Raw genomic sequence first — 23,357 nt, 5'->3', positions numbered from 1 at the left:
CGATGTTACCGACCAAACTTTCAGCTTAAAGGCAGCTTTCAGTTGCATAGCCATATGTCCTGATAGTTCAAACATGTAACTTTGCTTAATCAGGGAGCAAAACGTACGAGAGCATTCTTCTACTGTTCATTGTCTTGCCATGATTAAATTACGTCTGAAGACAAGTGATAGATAAAAAAGGACAACTCCAGCGGCAACAAAAGCCTAGTTGAATATTTTTTTCAATTGAATTGGTCAGTGTTAGAAAGTTAGTTGCGAAAAAATATTGAAAAATACTTATTAATCAAAATAGTCATCCAATTTGTATCTAGTAGAAAGGATTATAAGTGTAAAATAGTGTGCATATTACCACAATAATAATCAATTAAGCAATTTGAAAAGTATGCACCGTTGTACGTGACAGGAAGTCAGATTATTTTTAGTTAATTAAAGCTCAGTTGATTCGCTAATTCGCTCACTATCTGTTTGTATTGTTAAAAGCGATAAACTGATCGTACGTACTTGAATTACCGTAAATACAGCTTGCCAGAAAGTTCCCAGAAAAGTTAATTTCTACTGACAAACACAACTGTATTAGCATACTGTGTCCTGTACACCGGGTGAACAGTTGCATTTGCACGTGAGGCAGGAAGTCTGACAATGATTTTCACGCGTTCGTATTCACAGCTATAGTAATCAAGGTTGGCAGGTCATGCTGTGGTTTCCCGTTTGCAACCGTCATAAATATACGTGTTCCTTTTTGGCATTGATCCCCAATCAATGTCGTCAGCGAAAGAATTTTGTTTTTTTCTTGAATCCGTTAAAATAATCCACAGATCGAATCTTTCAGGCATGGAGTTCAAAAGATTGATGTAGTTCATTTTTACTGGTAAAACTCGCACGCTTAATGATTGTTGAGAATATAAATGACGATATTAGCAACGTTTTAGGTGCTTGCGTCAGCTTAAGATGGGTATCTCTTTCTACTAAAAAACATAATTCAATTAAGATAGTGTGTCCTGTAGACATGTATAACGGTTGCATTTGTACGTGAAACAGGAAGTCTAACATTAGAGAGATTTAGAATACCTTAACACCAAAATGCAAACGGCAGAAATGACCACGTGACCATGTTTATCCTCTATTTGCAGTTTGCTTTTTCTTCATGTTTCACGGCAAAAATGAGTAGTTTTGGGTCTGCACACAAAGACCAAAATTATTTTGCACTATTCACATCCATATACTTATTTCTTCAAGAAAACATAAAAGTGAATCTTACCTTCGCCGTTTGCTGTAAATGTGATTCTGAATCTTTCTAATGATTTTCACGTGTTCGTATTCACATGCTTTTTTTTCCCGTTTGCAATCGACATAAACATACTCCTTAAGTGTTGGCATTGATCCCGAGTTACTGTCGTCAGCGAAAGAAAATTTTATTATTATTTTTTTTAATTTTGTTTAATAAAATAATTCACACATCGAATCCTCCAGGCGGGAAATTCAACGGATTTCATGTTTTTTAGTTTGGCTGTTAAAAATCCAAGGGTATGTCCCCGCTTAATCTGAAATGATTTTTGAGAATAGAAATGTCTATACTAGCAACTTTTTAGGTTTTGGCGTGTCTCTAAGTCAGGTATCTGCTTAATACAGATTTTGTGTACAGTAACCAAGGGAACACACTTTAGTATATTGCATATATACTGTCTGCTTAATGGTAATTTAAGTGAAGAGCACTTTATTATTCTTCACTGTTTTATGTTATTAATCTTCTATCGATTTTATATCTTGGCCATAAAGGTTAATTTTTATGGCACATAATTAGCTACAGATCTAGATTCTTACTCTTTGCAAAGTTCAAGCGAACGACAGGAAACGCTGCTTTCCTTCAACCTTTTGTTTTCTGGTCTAATGGACATCAAGTTCAGTGTAAAATTAATTATTTATCCTAGCCAGGAGGCATGGAAAAAATACTGGCAAGATTTTTAATTTAACCTGCTGTACCGCCTGGGCACTTAAACATTACTCTACGTAGTCGTGTTGTGATCATCCGGTGATCGCTTCCAACCGTACTTTTCTTGTAACGTTTGTTGAAGCTGATTCAGACTTGGCAAATGGATATAAAACCGAATCCTGAGGGGACCTTTGGTAAAATAAAGAGGCTTTTCATAGGGAAACGTTACAAAGACAGCTCCTTCTCCTGGGTGGTATGTATTTCATCAGCCGTTTGTAATGCTATCAACCTTGGTTTTGCGCTCAGCTTTGGAGTTCTGTTTCCCGAGTTGATGAAATATTTTGATGAGACAAGAGAAAGAACAGGTTGGTTAGATGTTTTTCTCCCAACGAGTTGTAAATGTTTTAAACATCCATCTTTTTGCAATAACAATAGCTCGTGCATTATGGCAAGCCTATGCGGAGCCAGGTTTCCTTAAACATTAATTTCACTTCGCTTCTTACGTTTCTTTTAAATCTTTCCTAAAACGTCCATCTAAGAGCATTTATAAGAAGGCGCAGGGGGGTTTGTTTGTATGTTTCTATTCTTAAAGATACTTAAGTTTACTTCACGATGTCGAATGCGACCAAAATAAACGCAGTGGTCTGCAAGTACGAAACCACTTTCCAACACACGTCCATTGATCATTAATGTTCTTCTTGTATGAAAATCGAAAAACCGGGATTTTCAATTTAGAAATTAGTAATTAAAAGTCACTATTTGAATCTTCGTGGGACAAGGACCTATGCATGAGATAAGTGTTAGTTAGGAAACGAGGGTCAACCCGAAGGCAATTCCAAACTTGCATGTGCACTAGCAGTTACGAGGCCGTTAAACAAACGCTGACTCAACAGAACTGATTATCGTTATTCGATGTGCGTTCACGGACTAATGATTTTATGCAGGCTTAATTGGGGCCGCCATTAACTTTATAGATAAAGGGGTTACTTTCGGAAGAAACGGTGGCGCTGCGTCAGTGAGTGGAATGGAAACGAACATTTGGTTTTATCAACTGATCATGAGTTGATTGGGAATTTAGCCACAGTAACGAGATTCCAGAGCTGACGTTTCGAGAGTTAGCTCTTCAGTCGTCTGGGGGGATTCGCTCTGACAATTGGCTAATCGTTTCGAAATTTCACTTCTTGAATACCTTTGCGTTGGTAAAATAACGTTATTAGCTCAGTTGATAAAACAATATTCGTAACTACAGTTAAGTTTGACTTTACGCAATTAAAGATCAACTGTGGTGTGACCACGATCATTGACTACATGCATGTAAAAGAGCTAAAACCATTTTTTTTATTTTCAAATAAGCAACAAAAAGTCGCTGTTTGAATGCCACAAGGAAAATAAGATTAAGAAACATAATGAAAAAAATATTTTTTAATTTGCATAGTACGTGTATAGGCTCCACTAGCCAGGCTAACACCGTCGAAACCAAAAATTTTGCACAACGATGATATTGACTCAGCAAAAATATTGATTTGCAAAACAGCGTAACTTTTCATGCCCTTGACTAATTTATCATTTATTTAAGGTTTTTAAAAGGATTGCGGGCATAAATTGGTAATTTGTTCTTTAGCTCTCTTTGCATCAATGTAGCTCGGCTACATTAGACAAATTGAATGAATTGGAATAATCACAAACGTAAGAGAAAAGAGCGTTTCTCACAAAAACCCAAGGCGCGCGTATGAGGGAGGCTAGGGAAAACTTGACAATCACATGACGTGACGTCATCAGTCCACTTTGTGGACCTCAAAGGAAACGGTTTTGGACGTATACCCTCCAAGTCTCATTTAAGAAGAATCAATGGCCTTGAAGACTGCCCCCCACCCCTTCAGGCTCGAAAACGAAAATAAGCCCAGCCTGGGGGATCATGATTTAAGATTGTAGTTGGTTTTGTTGATAACCAACTTTTTAATTTGTTTTGAAAAAAAAAAAAAGGAAGACTTGGTTACTGGTGGAAAATTAGTTGAAATGTGTGTGAAATCGAGTAAGGTTTCATCATTAGAGTTCTAATTAACTGTTGTGGCTTCAATTGCAAGTAGCATATAAAACCACTTTCCTTTATTGATTTTATGTTTTCGACATGTTTAAACTAGCTAGCTAGATAGAGTTAAAGTTAAGCTGAAATTTTCATTTATTATAGTTTACAACACTTTTACGAACTCTAATTGTTAGTTAAAAATATTTTGAAGCAACGTTTTTAAAGTATTGTAAAAAAAATGCAGGATTTATAATAAAACATTTTTCAACCTTGTACGTTCATGAGTGGAATTTCTGTTTGACTAGTCTTTCAAATCTGCTACTTATCATGCAAATACAATTATTAATATGAATCAAAAATAATTTTGATAAGTTAAATACCTTACTACACGCTAAGGCACATACAGAATCAAGAAATTGCAGAATTTTGACAAGAAAAGTATTTCAGACAAAGCCAAATGTGTATTCCCCTAGTTTGAAGATGACATAAGATCCACATTTGCCCACATCAAAAATGCAAAGGTCATCTTTAAACACCTTTGTCTGTATTTAAACGGAACAAATGTGATATTTGTTTTAGACATACACCACGTTTGTCATATTTGTCACATGTCCTATTTGAATCATATTTACACGGCATTCATCTCGAATCAAATCTAATTTTTCACCCAGTGATTGTCGCGATGAAAAGTTCCTAATCGTTATCTCTTGGGAACCGTAACCCCTACTGATAATTTGTTTGGACCGTCGTTTTCTATTCATAGTCTAAAATTTCAACAAGGCAAGACAACTTTCTTTTAGTGGTTGTCGTCTTCATTTGATCCTTTGCGTACTCACTTAAGCTTGTTTTCACTATCTGCCCAGACAGCCAATTCCGTGATAGTTGATAAGTTGAGTGACTTAGGAATTCTCATCGATTGCATACCTTTCCTGCCTCTATCTCTACTGGTATTGATATTTATAACAACAACTCTCTATTGTCACCTACTGAAAACTTGGGGATAAACACCACTGACGTAAATATTCTCTAATCTCATCCACTAGTCATGAACTCCCATTTCCAACTTTTGTTTTCCAATATTTATTCCCCGTTCCCTTCATTAATTAATCTCCACTACTCTCTTTATCGGCATTCACGTCCTTCCATTATGCCGGACGTTTGTCACGTGAACTTATTTTAATGGCCTAGTTCACAGAAGTCTCCTTCAGCTCGGTAATGGCGCCTCTAAACTAGTGATCTAAAGCTTGTGTTATCAACGTCATTTCCTCAGAGCCTCACTCCCATGTACTTAACTTTCAGCCTGCTCTTGGCAGAACACGGATTTCATTTTCCGAATATGTGTGTGTCACCGACTGCATAAATAACAGCTCATTTTCAAAATTCCCCATGTCTTCATTTCAGCTTTGGTTGGTTCAGCAACCTTGGGGATGCTTTGGTTTGCAAGTCCGCTGGTTGGCTATCTATGCCGGCGATCGCTTTGGTTGTCGAATTGCGACCTTTCTCGGAGGGGTGCTATGCATCACGGGTTTGATATCGACGTCATTTCTTCAGAGCCTCACTCCCATGTACTTCACTTACAGTCTTGTGCTCGGTTTAGGAGCTTGTTTAATCCTGAATTCTTGCTATCTTGTAATTGGACAACATTTTCAAGAAAAGTTGCCCATGGCTACTGGTGTTGTAGCATTGGGTGGAAGCTTGGGTGTTCTTTACACAGGGCCATTGCTTCAAGTACTTTTGGACTCGTTTGGATGGAGAGGCACTTTAAGGATAATGACAGCATCTTTCGCTTTGGTTTCCATCCCCAGCCTGGCTTTCAACCCGAACGTGGAAAACATAGTTCAAGTTGAGACAATAACAAACAATGGGAATGAAGTAAAGGAAAGAAAGGGAATCTCTTTGTACTGCAGCGTGTGGACATTTCCTACTTTCACTGCTATCGTGACTTCCTTAACATTTGCAAGTTTTGGGATGTATATCATTTACATCAATCTGGTTAGTCGATAAATGAACCTTAATCTTATTTAGCTCTCTGTGTTACAGGAAAGGGAATGAGAGAGTTAACTTACTTGCGACGAGTTAGAATAATTTCATCTCGAAACCTTAAACCGAAATAATCACTGTATTGTTGGTTGAAAAAGAGACGTCGTTGTTTTTATCCCATCACACATCATTTCATAGCATATTTAACACTAAGTTCAAAGTAACATGATTACGTTATTTTCAAGACGATAATCTTTAGTGATACTATTCTACTTTTTTTCCCTCAGGTTAAGTTCTCTGAAGATATTGGAATCACGGCACAGGAAGCCTCTCGCTTGTTTACTTTGATTGGCATTGCTTCATCTATCGCATGGCTGGTATCAGGAAAGTTATGTAACGAGAAAAGTGTAAATTCCGTTTACATTTATCAAGCATCGGTGCTGTTAGCTGCCCTCTTCGTATTTCTGTTGCCATTTTCTGCAAAGTACTGGCACTTGATTGCCTTCAGTGTTGCATATGGTCTGAGCGATGGCGTTTTTGCAACAACGCAGAATTATATTTTGCTTAGTTGCGTCGATGTTAAGAGAAGAACAGCGTCTTTTGCCATCAACAATGCCATGGCTGCAACGGCTGGTGGGCCTGTTGCTGGTAGGTTATGGGTGTATACAAAACTTAGAATAGGGCGTGGCCCATAAATTTGTCCAGGCCATGGCTCACGGAAACTTTTTTGTTTTTGTTTGTTTTGTTTTGTTTGTTTGTTTTTCTTTTTCTTTTTTTTTTCTTTTTGGCTCCGATAAGAATCAGTTGTTCTGAATAACTTCATAAAAGCAGCAAAACAAAGCAAGTAAAAAGATTAAAGATTTGAATACACCCGTAGGTTCCTGCTCTTTAACCATCGTCTGTTGAGACGTCGTTTCAGTTATTTTAGTAGTCAGTTGACTTATGGGACATCGAAATCTGGCTTGGTGGCAAAATCATAAGTGACAAGTGAGCAGCGTATCATGTATTTCAAACGTTCAGTTTTTTCATTGCTCATTTTTTTTTTCCTTTTGGAGAGATAAAGAAAGCTTTGGGATTTCCAAGATTAATTTTGAGCTGCTTGAAGAACTTGCTGACCGAAAAAAAAGAAACATGCTTCTCTTTAATTTCTTTTTAACAGCAAAGCCTCATTTTCACATGACGAAACTACTTAACAAACTTAACAAAACTATTAACAAAATTATTGTATTGCATTGTTAGTATTCTATTTCAGTTTAGCTCTGTTTTTATCCAATCAAATTTTCGCGGCAAAGTAATGCGACCTAACTTTGTACGAGTGGTAGTTATCGTTTAGCTTGTTCTAAAAAAGAAAGACCAGCAAGTCAGTGGAATTATTATGAATATAATATATTTTTTTAGCTGTTAATAGTTTTGTGAAAGAAAATATGACCAAGGGGAGGACTTTTCTTATTTAAAATTCTGTATGAAGCGTTTCTAAGACTCTTCAAAGTACTGGAATAGGGAAAGAAGTGTGACTTTTTATTCCAGGCTTATCAAAACCAAAGTACGAAGTTGTCTTTACTACAAAGAGTAACTGTTTTACACCTCCTTTTTCCAGTGAATCATTCATGTGCTACTACATTTTACTCGAACTCAAGTTATTCGAGAATTATTTGTAGAACTAAACGCCAAGGCAATCCTAACACCAGCACTCTCAAATGAAACGGTATACTAGCTGAGCCAGCTAATACTATCGATACCTAATTTAAAGGAGGAAGGTCAACGACATCAACAACAGCGAATACAGAAAAAAAAACATTACTTGCATTTCAATGTCACTTATAGACATTTATCCTCGTCTTCTTTTACAGGTCTGATGGCCGATCAGACGGGAAACTATGTCTATTCGTTCTACATGACGGGAGGTGTGCTATTGACAGCATTTCTAATTCCCATGGTATTAATAGTTATCAACAAGAAGCGGTCGAGAGTTCACCCCCAGAATGTCGAAGAAGTAGTAACAGAGAACGTTACTGTTAAACCATAGAAAAACGATATTTTTGCCTAAAGTAAAGTTTTGGGCATTCTTCTCTTAGTTTGCTCTTTATTTGAGTTACTCAGTTTAACAGAATGTTCCATCATGATCAGTTGCTGTTATCACAAAATGCCTGTTTAAAATAAAAATGAGTTGTAGATAATTGTCTTCTTTTTTTGTCAAGTTAGGGGGTTTCAAATAAAAGTTGTCATGTGAACTTCTGACAAACTTAACATATTTTTCTAACAAAAGTCCTCACAGGAATTAGCTCATGTGTTTCCCATTTTAAACAGATTTAAGAACGAAACTATCAGGTGATTTTAGCCAAGTCTACATCAGTTTATATTATATCTCGATGTAGTGCCTAATTTTTGTGGCGTTGATGAAACGTTGATTTGTCCAGGTGTGAATTCGACATGAAGCAAGGGTTCAGTTTTGGACAGTTTTATCAAATGTGGCAAAGTTGTTTGTTTCCAAAATAACAAACGCTTCTTTACATCAGGCCGTTACGTATTTCCTGACGTTAGTGACCTTCAGTTAACCTTTCGTGTTTAGTAATTCCCAGAAATAACCTGTATTTTTTTATTTATTTATTTTTTATCGTCTTGGTGTGTCGATGTTTCTATTTTAAATCGATCACTTTTAACCTCTGGAACTTAAATAATAGAAATAGCAAGCGTTCTTAATTTTAAAGGTGATTTTAGTATGCATACCTCTATGCTCTAATTAATTAAATCTCTGAATCTTGTAAACACGATAAGTGATAAGTTGTTTTTATTTACTTTCGTAGTTTTATTGTCAAGTTTCAATCGATAGAAATGTTCCTTTCAATTTTTATATTTTTTTTTGAAATTTTGTGGAGAAGGGTCAATCAAGCCTTGCTCAGCCGAAGCTATAACGAAAGTATACATGCAATTCATACCAAAGCGAAGGCGGATTTCAGCGTCTACTGACGTACTGCGAAGTGTATTAGTTTGTCATCGATAAGCTGTCAACAAATCCTTGCTATGTATGTAAATATAGTGTGACAGCATGTTCAAAGCTTCTGGTGTAGTTGCTGTTGAGTAAAGTAATAAAAGTGATTAAAATGTGAAGTCCTCTGTCTAGTTCCTGTTGCTGTCTTAATACAGTAACTCCTGCAGTAACTACTTAATTCCCAACTCGATCGATCCATTCATCGTTTTGTAGACCTTTATTATACATTTCTCTTTGTTGTTGTTTGTTTGTGGATTGCCGTTTTTCTTTTCTTTTGTTATCTTTTCCATTTTTTTGTTTGTTTTTGTCTATTATTATTATTATTATTATTATTATTATTATTATTATTATTATTATTATAAAATATATCGAGACAAGCAAAAAGTTTTTTAACAAAAAACGAATGTCATAGTAATAATAAAAATAATAAAAAACAACATCTTCATCAACATATTCCAAACTATTTAAAAGTTATAAAAAAAAATCCAATTCACAGAAAATCAATGGACACACGCTTGGCCAGCGTTTAGGCGACAGTCTGAAGAACTGAAACATTTATAGCGCCATGATTATAGAATGATTTGACCGGCCAAAATTTACGCTTAAATGCAGCTTTCAGTTGCATAGCCATATGTCCTGATAGTTCAAACATGTAAGTTTGCTTTATCAGGGAGCAAAAAGTACGAGAACATTCTTCTACCGTTCATTGTCTTGCCATAATTAAATTACGTCTGAAGACAAGGGATAGATAAAAAAGGACAACTCCAGTGGCAACAAAAGCCTAGTTGAATATTTTTTCAATTGAATTGGTCAGTGTTAGAAAGTTAGTTGCGAAAAAATATTGAAAAATATTTCATCAAAATAGTCATCCAATTTGTATCTAGTACAACACTTTTGAGAAAGGATTATAAGTGTAAAATAGTGTGCATATTACCACAATAATAATCTATTAAGCACTTTGAAAAGTATGCACCGTTGTACGTGACAGGAAGTCAGATTATTTTTAGTTAATTAAAGCTCAGTTGTTGGTGATTCGCTAATTTGCTCACTATCTGTTTGTATTGTTAAAAGTGATAAACTGATCGTACGTACTTGACTTACCGTAGATACAGTTTGCAGAGAAAGTTCCCCAAAAAGTTAATTTCTACTGACAAACACAACTGTATTAGGATACTGTGTCCTGTACACCGGGTGAACAGTTGCATTTGCACGTGAGTCAGGAAGTCTGACAATGATTTTCACGCGTTCGGTTTCACAGCTATAGTAACCAAGGTTGCCAGGTCATGCTGTGGTTTCCCGTTTACAAACGTCATAAATATACGCTTTCCTTGTTGGCATTGATCCCGAATCAATTTCGTCAGCGAAAGAATTTTGTTTTTCAGTCTTGAATCCAGTATAATAATCCACAGATCGAATCTTTCAGGCATGGAGTTCAACAAATTATCAGGCGGTTTATTTTCGCTCGTAAAACTCGCACGCTCAATGATTGTTTATAATATAAATGACGATATTAGCAACGTTTTAGGTGTGCGCGTCCGCTTAAGATAGGTTTCTCTTTCTACTAAAAAACACAACTCAATTTAGATGGTGTGTCCTGTAGACATGTGTAACGGTTGCATTTGTACGTGAAACAGGAATTCGGACATTAGGGAGATTTAGAATAACTTTTACACAAAAATGCAAACGGCAAGAAATGACCACGTGACCATGTTTATCCTCTATTTGCAGTTTGCTTTTTCTTGTTTCACGGCAAAAGTGAGTAGTTTTGCATGGGTTTGCACACAAAGACTAAAATTATTTTGCACTATTCACACAAAAGTGAATCTTACGTTCGCCATTTGCTGTAAACATGAGTCTGAATCTCTCTTATGATTTTCACGTGCCCGTATTCACATGCTGTGGTTTCCCGTTTACAATCGACATAAACATATTCCTTAAGTGTTGGCATTGATCCTGAATTACTGTCGTCAGCGAAAGAAAATTTTATTATTTTTTTCAAATTTGTTCAATAAAATAATTCACAGATCAAATCCTTCAGGCGTGAGATTCAACAGATTTCATGTTGTTTAATTTGGCTGATTAAAATCCACGGTATGTGCCCGCTTAATAAATGATTTTTGAGAATAGAAATGACGATATAAGCAACGTTTTAGGTGTCGGCTTCGGGTTATGGGAGGTACTCTGCTTAATATAGACTTATTGTTTACAGTAACCAAGGAAACAGAAATTGAATACATTGCATACTGTCTGCTTAATAGTAATTATAAGTAAAGAACACTTTATTGTTCTTCACTGTTTTATGTTATTAATCTTCTGTCGATCAGTTTTATTATATCTTGGCCGTCTTTGAAAAATTCCGAACCACACGACAGGAAACGCTGCATTCCTTCAACCTTTTTTTTTCTGGTCTAATGGGCATCAAGTTCAGTGTAAAATTAATAATTTATCGATATCTTGGCCAGCCAGGCATGGGAAAATTATTGGCAAGATTTTTAATTTAACCTGCTGTACTGTGTGGGCACTTAAATGTACTCTACGCAATCGTGTTGTGATCTTCCGGTGATCGATACCAACCGTCTTTTCTTGTAACGTTGGTTGAAACTTATTCAGTCTTAGCAAATGGATATTAAACGGAATCCTGAGGGGACCTTTGGTAAAATAAAGAGGCTTTTCACAGGCAAACGTTACAAAGACAGCATCTTCTCCTGGGTGGTATGTATTTCATCAGCCGTTTGTAATGCTATCAACCTTGGTTTTGCGCTCAGCTTTGGAGTTCTGTTTCCCGAGTTGATGAAATATTTTGGTGAAACAAGAGAAAGAACAGGTTTGTAAGAAGTTTTTCTCCTAACGACTTGTAAATTGTAAAACATCCTTTTTATTTTTTGCAATGCCAGTAGCTCAAGCATTATAACAAGCCTGCAAGGAGCCAGTTTTCCTTATACATTCCACTTCACTTCTTACGTTTCTTTTAAATCTTTCCTAAAATGTCCATCCAAGAGCATTTATACGAAGGCACAGGCGGGTGTGTTTGTATGTTTCTATTCTTAAAGATACTTTAGTTTACTTCACGATGTCGTATGCGACCAAAATAAACGCAGTGGTCTGCAAGTACGAAACCACTTTCCAACACACCTCCATGAATGTTGTTCTTGTATGAAAATCGAAAACCTTGATTTTCAATTTTGAAATTAGTAATTAAAAGTCACTATTTGAATTTTCGTGGAACAAGGACCTAAGGATGGGTTAAGCGTTAGTTAGGAAACGAGGACCATTTCGAACGCAATTCCAAGCATGCTTATTGTAGTTTGCATGTGCACTAGCAGTTACGGAGCGATTAATTATACGAACTCTGCGTCAACAGAATTGATTAAGCGTTATTTGTTGAGCATTCACGGAACAATTAATTTTAATGTTTACAGGTTTAAGGGCCGCCATTAAATTTTAAGATAAGGGGGTTAGTTTCTAAAGAAACGGTGGCGCTGCGTCAGTCAGTGGAGTGTAAACGAACATTTGGTTTTATCAAATGAGTTGATTAGGAATTAAGCCAAAGTCAAAAGATTCCAGAGCTTCCCTTTCGAGCGTTGCTGTTCAGTCCGGCGTCTGGGCGGATTCACTCTGACGATTGGCCAACGTTGCGGAAACGTCAGTTCTTGAAAACCTTTGCGTTGGTTAATTAACCTTATTAATGATAAAACAGAATATTCGTAACTACAGTTAAGTTTGACTTTACGTAATTAAAGTTCAACTGTAATGTGACCACAACCGTTGACGACACGTAAAAGAGTTAAAACCTTTTTTTTTTTCTTCAATTTACAAATTAGCAACAAAACATCGCTGTTTGAATGCCACAGGGACAATACGATTAAAAAAGATAAGAAAAAGAATATTTGTAAATTGCATAGCACGTGTAGAGACACCACCAATCAGGCTAGACTTCACATGATATTAGGCCGTTTCACACCGTTCACACCAGAAATTTTAAAAGCGCATTGCATTTCGATGACATCGACTCAGCAAAACAATTGATTGCCAAAACAGCGTAACTTCTCATGCCCTTGACGAATTTATCATTTATTCAAGGTCTAAAAGGATTGTGGGCATAAATCTGTGACTCATTCTTTCGCTCTCTGCCGGACATCAACTTAACTCGAGCACATCAGACAAATTGAATGAGTTAGAATAATCGCCAACGTAGCACAAAAATGTGTTTCTCACAGGAACCCAAGGCGCGCGTATGAGGCTAAAGAGAACAATTGACTTGACAGTCATCAGTCCATTTTGTGGACCTCAAAGGAAACAATTTTGGACATACGCTATATACCCTCCAAGTCTCATTTAAGTAGCCTCAATGGCCTTGAAGAGTGCCCCTCCCCCTCCCCCTCAGGCTCGGGAACGAAATTAAGCCCGGCCTCAATAGGTTGACGGGAGACCATGTTAAATATTTTATTGTCGCTATAAAAGTTCCCAATCGTTATATCTTGGGAACTGAAACTTCCACAGAGCAGTTGTTTGAACCGTCTTTTTCTACAAGAGTTAACTTTCTTTTACTGGACAGGTTTTCCCCATTTGTTCCTTTGCGTTCTCACCTTAACTTTGTTTTTTTTTCCTATCTTGCCAGACAGCCACTTGTGATAGTAGTTAAGCTAAGTAACTTACTAGGAATTCCAATTGCTTGCATACCCTTACCACCTCTATCTCCATTGGTATTGATATTTACGTTAACAGCTCTCTTTTGTCCCTTACTTAAAACTTTGAGATAATCACCACTGACGTAATCTCATCCACTAGTCATGACCTCCTATTTTCAACTTTTATTTTCCAACCTTTGTTTTCCCTTTCCCTTTTCCTTCATTCGTTAATCTCTCATCCTCTCATTAATCAAGTCCTTGCGTTATGCACGATATTTGTCACGTGAACCTGCTGTAATGGTCTAGCTCGCACAAGTCTCCTGTAGCCGGCCAGTGGTGGCGCCACCAAACTAGTAGTCGAAGGGTCATAAGTTCAACGGCTCTTGAGAGAACTCGGATTTCATTTTTCGAACATGTGTGCGTCACTCGCTGAATAGCACATTATTTCAACATTTCCCAATGTTTTCATTTTCAGCTTTGGTCGGTTCAGCTTCTTTGGGGATGCTATGGTTTGCAACTCCGTTGACTGGCTATCTCTGTGACCGCTTTGGTTGTCGAATTGCGACTTTTTGTGGCGGGGTGCTATGCATCACGGGTTTGCTGACGACGTCATTTCTTCAGAGCTTCACTCCGATGTACGTCACATACAGTTTGGTGCTTGGCTTGGGAGCTTGCTTCATATTCACTTCCTGCTTTCTCGTGATAGGAAAATATTTTGAGGAAAAGTTGTCCATGGCTACCGGTATTGTATCATTGGGTGCAAGCTTGGGTGTTCTTTACTCAGGACCATTGCTTCAAGTACTTTTGGACTCGTTTGGATGGAGAGGCACTTTAAGGATAATGACAGCATCTTTCGCTTTGGTCTGCATCCTTAGTCTGGCTTTCAACCCGAACGTGGAAAACAAAGTTCAAGTTGTTACCATTACTAACAATGAGAATGAAGTAAAGGAAAGAAAGGGAATCTCTTTGTACTGCAGCGTGTGGACATTTCCTACTTTCACTGCTATCGTGACGTCTTTAACGTTTGCAAGTTTTGGAATGTACATCATTTACATCAATTTGGTTAGTCGATGAATTATTTATATGTAACCCTTATCTTATTTACGTATCTCCATGTAACAGGAAAGGGAATAAGAGAGTTAACTTACTTGCTACGAGCTAAATCTCCTAAAATAAAATGAAGCGTATTGCTCTATAGAAAATTAAAGCCATAATCGTAGTGCAGCCAAACTTATTCGACTCTTTTAGCATAGGTATTTCTCAATAAATTTCCTGAATGTATCTTTAAGGACGGTGCCTACTATTGTTACTGCGCATACGTTCTGTACAACTCGAGATACTCGGGTTTCCTATGGGTGGTGCCTACTAATACAGGAATATTTTTGCGCGGTTTAAAACTATACGGAGAAAGCAGAACTTACCAAATGCTTTTGGTATCTCAAAAGAAAACTGGGGGTAACCATGCATTTTTCAGAGATAATTAAGCTTCAATTAAGGAAAAAATCCCATACATTGCTTTATATTTGAGCGTTTTTTAGAGATATTACTGCTTAATTGTCTCTGAAAAATGCGTGGTTACCCCCAATTTCCTTTTTGGATTCCAATAGGCCTTGCTAAGATCTGCTTTTCCCGCATAGTCATAAGCCGCACAAAAATATTTCGGTATTAGTAGGCACCGTCCTTAAACATACCTATAATGATGCTCAAGTGGTTTCTAATTGACGTAGACCTTAAACCGAGAAAATCACCACAACCAATCAAAACAAACGACAACAGGGTAATAAAAGAAATCAAAATTCGAAGCAAGAATGCGAGCAATTTGCAGTTTGTTTTCTTGTTGGTTGAAAAAGAGGCGTCATTGTTTTTAACCCATCACAAGTCATATCACAGCATGTGTAACACTAAATTCAAGGCAACCGTGATTATGTTATTTTCAGACTTGACAATCTCTACTGATATGATCCACCTTTTTTCCTTAGGTTACGTTCTCTGAAGATATTGGAATCACGGCACACGAGGCCTCTCGTTTGTTTACTGTGATTGGCACTTCTTCATCTATTGCACGGCTGGTATCAGGAAAGTTGTGTACCGAAAAAACTGTTAATCCCGTTTACATTTATCAAGCATCTGTGCTGCTAGCTGCCCTTTCCGCCTTTCTGCTTCCATTTTCTGCAAAGTATTGGCAATTAATTGCCTTTAGTGTTGCATATGGCTCAAGCGATGGCGTTTTTATAACAACGCATAATTATATTTTGCTTAGTTGCGTCGATGCTAAGAGAAGAACAGCGTCTTTTGCCATCAACCATGTGTTTTATGCCACGGCTGCAACGGCTGGTGGGCCTATTGCTGGTAGGTTTATGTTACCATTATTATTATTCATTTTATGTATTTATTTATTGCTCCGACAAGAATCAGTTGCTGTCAGTAACTTGGTAAATACAGCAAAACAAAGCAAATAAAAGAACAAACCTTGGCGGTCAAGCACATACCGAAGATCCAAATTAAAAGTAACTTACCATAGGGTGGGCCATAAACCGGACCATGGCATTGTCCATGGCCTAGCCCAAGTTTTGGATACATCCGTAGGTTACTGTTCTTTAAGGAGACTCAAATTTCTGCAACTGAGGCTGATCGGACTGCGTAGAAAACTTAACACGATAGTGACATGATAGAGGCCAAACCGAGAATCAACAGAATGCGTCAACCGTGGACAGCTGTTTCGAGCTGGTTGACTCTCGTCAGCACAGTGTAACACCGCAAAAAGTACAACAAGCAACGCGAGTCGAGTGGTCTACGAAATGCACGTGGTAGTGATTTTGGATGTGCACAAATTCAGTCATCCGTCCACGTTATAGCGTGGGACTACGAACAATGAACAAAAGAACTGAAATGTCATGTCGCTGTCGCAATTAGTTAATTGAGAAAAGCAAAACTTTTCTTCACAAGTACATGGCCAAACCATGTTAAAAAGAAGTACAGCATATCGCATCTAAAACGATCTACGGTCCAAAACGTAAAAGTAAACATTAAGAAAGGGACCGCAAGGCGTATACTTGCAGCTCGAAACAGCTGTCCACGGTTGCCGCATTTTGTTGATTCTCGGTTTAGTCTCTTTCATGTCGCTGTCGTGTTAAGTTTTCTACGAAGTCCGATCAGCCTTACAGAAATTTGAGTCATTTACATTTTTGTCTGATTAGATCTTTTACAGGTCCTGCGTATATACTTGCAGCATTTGCTTTGCGGTCTCTTGCTTATTGTTTACTTTTATGTTTTTTTTTTTTTGTTTGCTTTAAACTGTGGACAGCACTGTCCAGCACCACAACTATAAAATGAAACGAGACACTAAATAGGAAGCCGGATAATACTATCGATACTTAATTTTAGGAGGTAGGTCAAGACAACAACAACAGCAAATACAGAAAAAAAAACATTACTTACATTTCAATATGTCACTTATAGAAATATTATCCTGGTCTTCTTCTACAGGTCTCATAGCCGATCAGACAGGAAACTATGTTTACTCGTTCTACATGACGGGAGGTGCACTGCTGATAGCATTTCTAATTCCCATGGTATTAATAGTTATCAACAAGAAACAGTCAAGAGTTCATCCCCAGAATGTCGAAGAAGTAGTAACAGAGAGCATTACTGTTAAACCATAAAAATACGCTTTTGTGCCGAAAGTAATCACTTTTCACTATTATTTTCTCAGTCAGTTTTATATTGTGGTTAAAACCTGAACGAGTTATGTGCACGATATTATTGGTTATTTTTCACTCGTTAGAGGAATTCATACGAAAATTCTTCACTATATCTATAACGTGACAGCGCGTTCAAAGCTTCTTCTGTAGTTGCTGTTTAGTGAAGTAAAAAAGTAGTTAAAAGGTGAATTTCGCTGTCCCGGGAATTCCCAACTTGATCAATCCGTTCATCGTATTTTTACTGTTAAACCATAAAAATACGCTTTTGTGCCGAAAGAAATTACTTTTCACCATTATTTTCTCAGTCAGTTTTATATTGTGGTTAAAACTGCAATGAGTTGTGTGCACGATATTATTGGTTATTTTTCACTTGTTAGAGGAATTCATACGAAAATTGTCAAGTTTTAATTGATAGAAATATTCCTTAAAATTGTTATATTGCTTTCGTTGTATTATGCTCTCTTGACACTTCAGTAGGGAGTGTGGAATTTTGTGAAGAAGGGTCCATCAACCCTTGCTCATCCGAAGCTACATATGTAAATCATACCAAAGTGAAGGCGGATATTTCAGCGGATACTGACCTAGTGAGCAGCAAACTAGTTAGACATCGTTAGGCTATCAACAAGTCTTCACTATATCTATTACGTGACAGCGCGTTCAAAGCTTCTTCTGTAGTTGCTGTTTAGTGAGGTAAAAAAAGTAGTTAAAAGGTGAAGTTCTCTGTCCCGGGAATTCCTAACTTGATCAATCCGTTCATCGTATTTTTTTTAGTAAGGTCTATAACAAGTATCATGTTATTGGCGGTAGCATCACCAAAACAAGGAAATCAAATTAGGCTACTCAGCTGACCCTATAAAGTGTCGGTCAAGTGTCAATCTACTGAGTAAAACGGGAAAAATAAAATGAGGTTAAAGTGGCTGTCACCGGTTTCCAGCACTTTCCAGCGCATATACTTTGACGGATCAATACTACCACTTTACATAACTTCATATGACAATAATGGTAAAAGACAAATGCCTAATCATTGAAGAACAAGCCATGGTCGTTTTAAATGGTAGGTTACCATAGCAACATCATAACTTGTTAAAAACAACCGTTATTTTGGCTTTAAGTCAAACAAGCAGCGTGACCCCTATTATTATCATGAAACTGTAATCGGCATGTTCAGAGCCACCTTAAATTTTCGAAAATTAAGGTGACTCAAACACCTCCAGGCCTGATGCATCTACACAGGTATGTAGGGCAAGAGGGTCGGCTAATTGACAATTTGACGATTTTAAGCAGATCTCGCTCTCCTGCGTGGTAAGTATTTTATCAGTTTGGAGACAATAAGAAAGTTAAAAGTTGGTAGAACAGATAAGTAAAAGTAGCACCTAAAAACATGCTACAAGTAGTCTGTCATTGGTTTCATGGATAGTTGAAAAGGCGCGAGCGCGTGTAAAACGTCATCGGTGAGTAGTCACGACGTAATGAAGAAGAGAGAAAATGAGCTCTTATTTCTACTTTAATTTCCACACATGTCGTGTTCTGTAGGTTCTAGATCTAGAATAAAAGCTACGAACTGCAATTCTTCCAGATTAGGGAAAAATTAGAGTACAAAAATACCGAAATATTGTTTCTTTTCTAGATGAAGTCTCTCACGTGTTATATCCATTTTATAATAGATGCATAAAGTGGAATAAAGGTGTACGTCGATCTTCCCATCTTCTTAATAGAAAGAGCAATATTTAAATATAATTTTTCTACATGATATTTAATCCTTTCTCGCTATTTTGCCTAACTTTGCCAGGATAGCTTTTAGTTTCTCCTACAAGCGTCTATTAAATATTTCACCGCAACACGTTCTACATTTAAGTTCTTGAAGTTTTAAATACAATTACACCGTTTCTTTTCTCGACATCTTCTCTCTCATATAATAAGTGCTTTAAAACTAAGTCTTTTGATAAAAAAAAAAAGGTAAGTCGATGTAACCGCCAACCTGTTAGCTCAGTTGGTAAAGTACCGGACTACCGTGCAGGAGATTGGGTTCAAACCCCGACCAGACCAACACTCAGGGTCTTTAAGTAACTGAGGAGAAAGCGCTTCCTTTGTAATGACATCTGCAAATGGTAATTATAACACTTTCTAATATTCTCGAATAAAGACGTTAAACCGGAGGTCCTGTCCCACAATCCTTGTTCGTAGAGGAGAGAAAAAGGGGTAGGTTCCGGTGTTGTGGTCTGGTCTTTGTGTGTATGCTCTCATGGTTGGGTGGGTAAATGCTCGGAGATATTAGCTCTACAATTGAATCTAAAATCCAAGGATAAATAAAGATGTGATGATCATGATGATGATGATGTTGTCCCTTCTACTTAATAAAAAGAGCGATAATTATATACAACATTTCTACATAATATTTACCCATTTATATCCTTTTATTTAAATATGCCAGTACAGCATTTAGTTTCTCCTCCAAACTTCTCTTAAATTCAAAAATTTCATATTTCACCTCAGCTAGTTCTGCCTTAACTTCTAGAAGTTTCAAATCCTCGCGGACGTCTGCAAGGTCAGATTTAAACTCAAAGCGAACTATTCCTTCTTTTGTAGATATGACATTATTACAAACATTGTCCAGATCAGATTTCATCTTGGCAAGATCCGATTTTATCTGGGTGTAATAATATACATACAAAAATTTCTGCAATGTGATTGGTGGAGAGCGTCTTAATTTATCCTAAATGTAGTGCAGAAATGTGAAATTGAGTGCAGAAAGTTGAAATAAGTGCAACAAAGGTGAAATTAAAATGATTGACATTTATACAAATTTGCAAATCGGCTGTCTCGAAACAAAAAAGGCGAACAGGTTTGAAGAGAGTAGCAGCATTTAGCACAGGCGGTTTTCGGATTGATAGTGAAATGTCATTTCGGGTACCGAAAAAAGGTCAGCTAAGGCCTGGGGCAAACGTCGAATCTTAGTCGAACTTAATTCGTCGAACCTATTAATTTTGAAATAGGTGCATGAATGGTGCGACGTTTGCCGCAATTAAGTTCGACTCAAATTAATTGGTTCGACTCCAGAATAAGTTCGACTTGCCAAGTCGGATAATGCGACAGTGGTTCGGCGTTACAGCAAACGCCGTTCTAAACACGCGCTGAACTCAATTCATAAATCATGCAAATTACAAAATAATTGATTCAAATGTGATGGACTGCGCAAAAGTCACAAAAATACCGACTCCCCCATCTGCCAAACGCTATTTCCCCCCTGACGAGCATGCGCTGTACAAAGCTTAAGACAATTTCGCGACCAGAAATGGCGAGCTATCGAAAGTCATTGCTGACATCGCACAGCGTGATGGAAATGTGTTTTTCGTGTTTCATGGACACTAAATATAAATGATTGAAATGCGAATTGCCTATTTGCGATAAATGCTCAGTGTTTGAGTGTTTTTTTTTTCTATTTTTCGCAATTAATTGCCAAAGAAAAGCCCGATGAGCACTGTATTTCGGCATTTCGCTAGCAAGTCCTAGCAATAACTAGCCGCACATCGAGTGAATAGGGACCTTACGAATGCAAGACGGTGACGCCAAAGCAAACGTCATTTGAAAGTATAACTTTATTTCATTTGTACTACTTCGCGATTATTTTAACTCATTCAACTTGTATACACAAACGACAAACTAGCCAGGAACCAAATTGGAAGGAGTACCGTTCAAGTAAAGGAAGAGAATAAAAAATTCACTCCCGTGGGTTCACGTTCTCAACAAAACCTTGAATTTGGTCATTTCACGTTGTTGTTTTGCAGAGGACGAGAAAGAAATGTACCAAAATTTAAAACGCACGTGCAGAGCGATTGTTTTTGCTCATTAAGCTTTTTGTGTTGTGACGTTGTCATCGCCGTCGCCGTGGTGTTTTCGTAAGGTCCCTAATAGCACGGGGACACGTGCTTATTATCGTGTTTCACGAAGTGCAACTTGTGAATTAGGGTCTACGCAGGTTCGACGTTTGCTACCACATTGGAATTAAGTCGACTCTTTGTCGAACCTATTTTTAATAAATTCGACGCGACTTAGATTCGACGTTTGCCCTAGGCCTAAGATTTTCGGAAAGGAAATAAGACCCAAGCTTTTCGGGAAATGGACAAAGATGCCCTAGTAATTTCGAAAAGACTCAGGTTGCCCTAGAATGCCCGAACAGATAAAAATATTATAGCCCGGCCTAAAATGAACCTACAGAGCTTTAACGGCACTCCACATAGCCTCAAATAGCGTTTCAAAGGATCTGAGAGAAAACTGTCGTTGGGTGCCCCTGAATCATCGCGCTACGAATGTTCTTCATGGTCGAATGACGCACGAAACAATTGCAAGTATGCCACGATATTGGCCTCATCCTGGTGCACCAGAAATAGCAACGGTTGTCGCGATCTTGTCCTTATATTGATCCACCAAAAATAGTAGCGTCTGATCCAAAAGAGTGTTATTTAATTCAGGAAAAATCAAATAATAAAAAAAACATGGTTTGACAGTTTTTCGTGCAGTAAAAGAAACCGTATTGTACTGATACAAATTGGGTGACTATTTTGATTTTAAAAATACTCCTCAATATTTACTTAGCACCTTTCTAAAACTGAAAAATATAAAAAAAATAATAAATAATCACTAGGCTTTCTATTGGCACTGGAGCTTTCCTTCTTTCTAATTTTTTTGGCATTTGTCTTTTGACGCACTTTAATTATGACAGGACATTGAAGCACTAGAAATGTGTACTCGTACTTTTTGCTCCCCTGAGAAAGCAAATCACTTGCTTGAACTGTCTGGACATATTGCTATGCAAGAGAAAACGGCATTTGGCCGGTCACATCGTTTTATAATCATCGCGAAACTGATTGCTGGCAGTCGTGGTTGGACACGGTCTGCAAAGCAGGCTGGGACGAGTTGTCGGTTTTAGCTCAGTTGCAACAAATCTTCGTGCTTCGGGCAGGACGTGCATGTTTCCAAGCTCCGTCTCTCGACAGTGGAAAAAATTGTTTTTTTTTTTTTTTTTTGTTTTGTTTTTTTGTTTAATTAACGTTCTACTGGCAGGTGATGCCCATAAAAACTAGAAGTAAGAAAGGTGAAGAAGAAATAATGAGCGCTGGAGATTCTGCATGCTTGCCGGAAAAGTCGTCAAAGAAGCTTGATGAGATGAACACAACTCAAGAAAGAGGCCATGAAGAATTATGCAATAAGCTCGCAGGGTTGGAACAGAAAGCGTCGACGTTAGCCACTGATTTGAAGGAACTTAAAGAGGGGCTTCAGTCGTTAGAGAATGATTTGGCAGACGTGAAGCAAGACATCGAAACTAAAGCCGACACAGCACATGTTTTGGAGCTTGAAAACAGAATTATCGATTTGCAAAACAGGTCCCGTCCGTTATCTGGAATGTGCCCGAAGGCAGTGAGAAGGATACTTTCTTGGTACAATTTGTGAAGTGGAGTCTTTTAATTGATCACATGAAGCTGGAGGGTGCTGAGAATATCGAAATTATGAGGGCTCACCGTACGCCGACGGCCATTAGAAGAGATGAATTGAAGCCGCGTCCTATACATGTTTATCTTTTGAAGTATACAGGCAGACAATATATTTTAGCTAACGCGGCAAAATGTCTGAAGGAAAACCAGTATGATGGTTCGTCGCTCTATATTTCGGATGATGTTACCAAGGATGTTCGGGAGCAGCGAAAGAAGCTGAAAGAGAAGCATTTTTAAAAGAATCTTCGCCAAAGAGATGATCTGCAATTTGCATACATGGCGTGGTCAGTTCCAGCTAAGATCCTGTACAAACTTAAAAATAATCCTGGTCTAAAGGCTGTTCAATGAAGAGACTTGACTGTCAGTTGCGTTAGTTGTATTCTTTCTTCTTACGTCGGAAGTGAGGAGCTGGTCTGGAGTAGCGAAGAGAGTGCTGATTCCAGAAAGTGCGAGATTGCTTGTTTGTTTTGTTATGTGTGTTTTTGTGTCTATTGTCCGGGGCAGTAATTGTATCATTATTTAGCCGTAACGGATCACATTATATCTTATATATTATATGTTATGTATTTTTCAGGATATATATTACATTTTTTTTTTCTTTATTTATATAAATG

General features: G+C 37.5%; 1 protein-coding gene and 1 pseudogene across 2 annotated transcripts; both read left to right on the top strand.

Moving 5' to 3' along the window:
• Positions 1–2,082: 2,082 nt before the first annotated feature.
• On the top strand, positions 2,083–8,527 carry LOC146489554 (monocarboxylate transporter 10-like; annotated as a pseudogene). The gene is made up of 4 exons (XR_014864704.1): positions 2,083–2,295; positions 5,358–5,948; positions 6,224–6,584; positions 7,787–8,527. The product of XR_014864704.1 is annotated as a monocarboxylate transporter 10-like (transcript).
• A 2,944-nt stretch (positions 8,528–11,471) lies between these two features.
• On the top strand, positions 11,472–22,702 carry LOC146489553 (monocarboxylate transporter 6-like). Its single transcript, XM_085110232.1, has 5 exons — positions 11,472–11,749; positions 14,029–14,615; positions 15,533–15,902; positions 17,040–17,185; positions 22,316–22,702. Exons 1-5 carry the CDS (start codon positions 11,545–11,547, stop codon positions 22,700–22,702), a joined length of 1,695 nt encoding a protein of 564 aa, XP_084966358.1. The 5' UTR covers positions 11,472–11,544.
• Positions 22,703–23,357: the final 655 nt, after the last annotated feature.

The sequence above is a fragment of the Pavona decussata genome, unplaced genomic scaffold (assembly GCF_977016875.1).
Source record: "Pavona decussata unplaced genomic scaffold, jaPavDecu1.1 SCAFFOLD_6, whole genome shotgun sequence".
In the NCBI taxonomy this organism is placed as follows: domain Eukaryota; kingdom Metazoa; phylum Cnidaria; class Anthozoa; order Scleractinia; family Agariciidae; genus Pavona; species Pavona decussata.
This window is presented reverse-complemented; position numbering and strand designations above follow the sequence as displayed.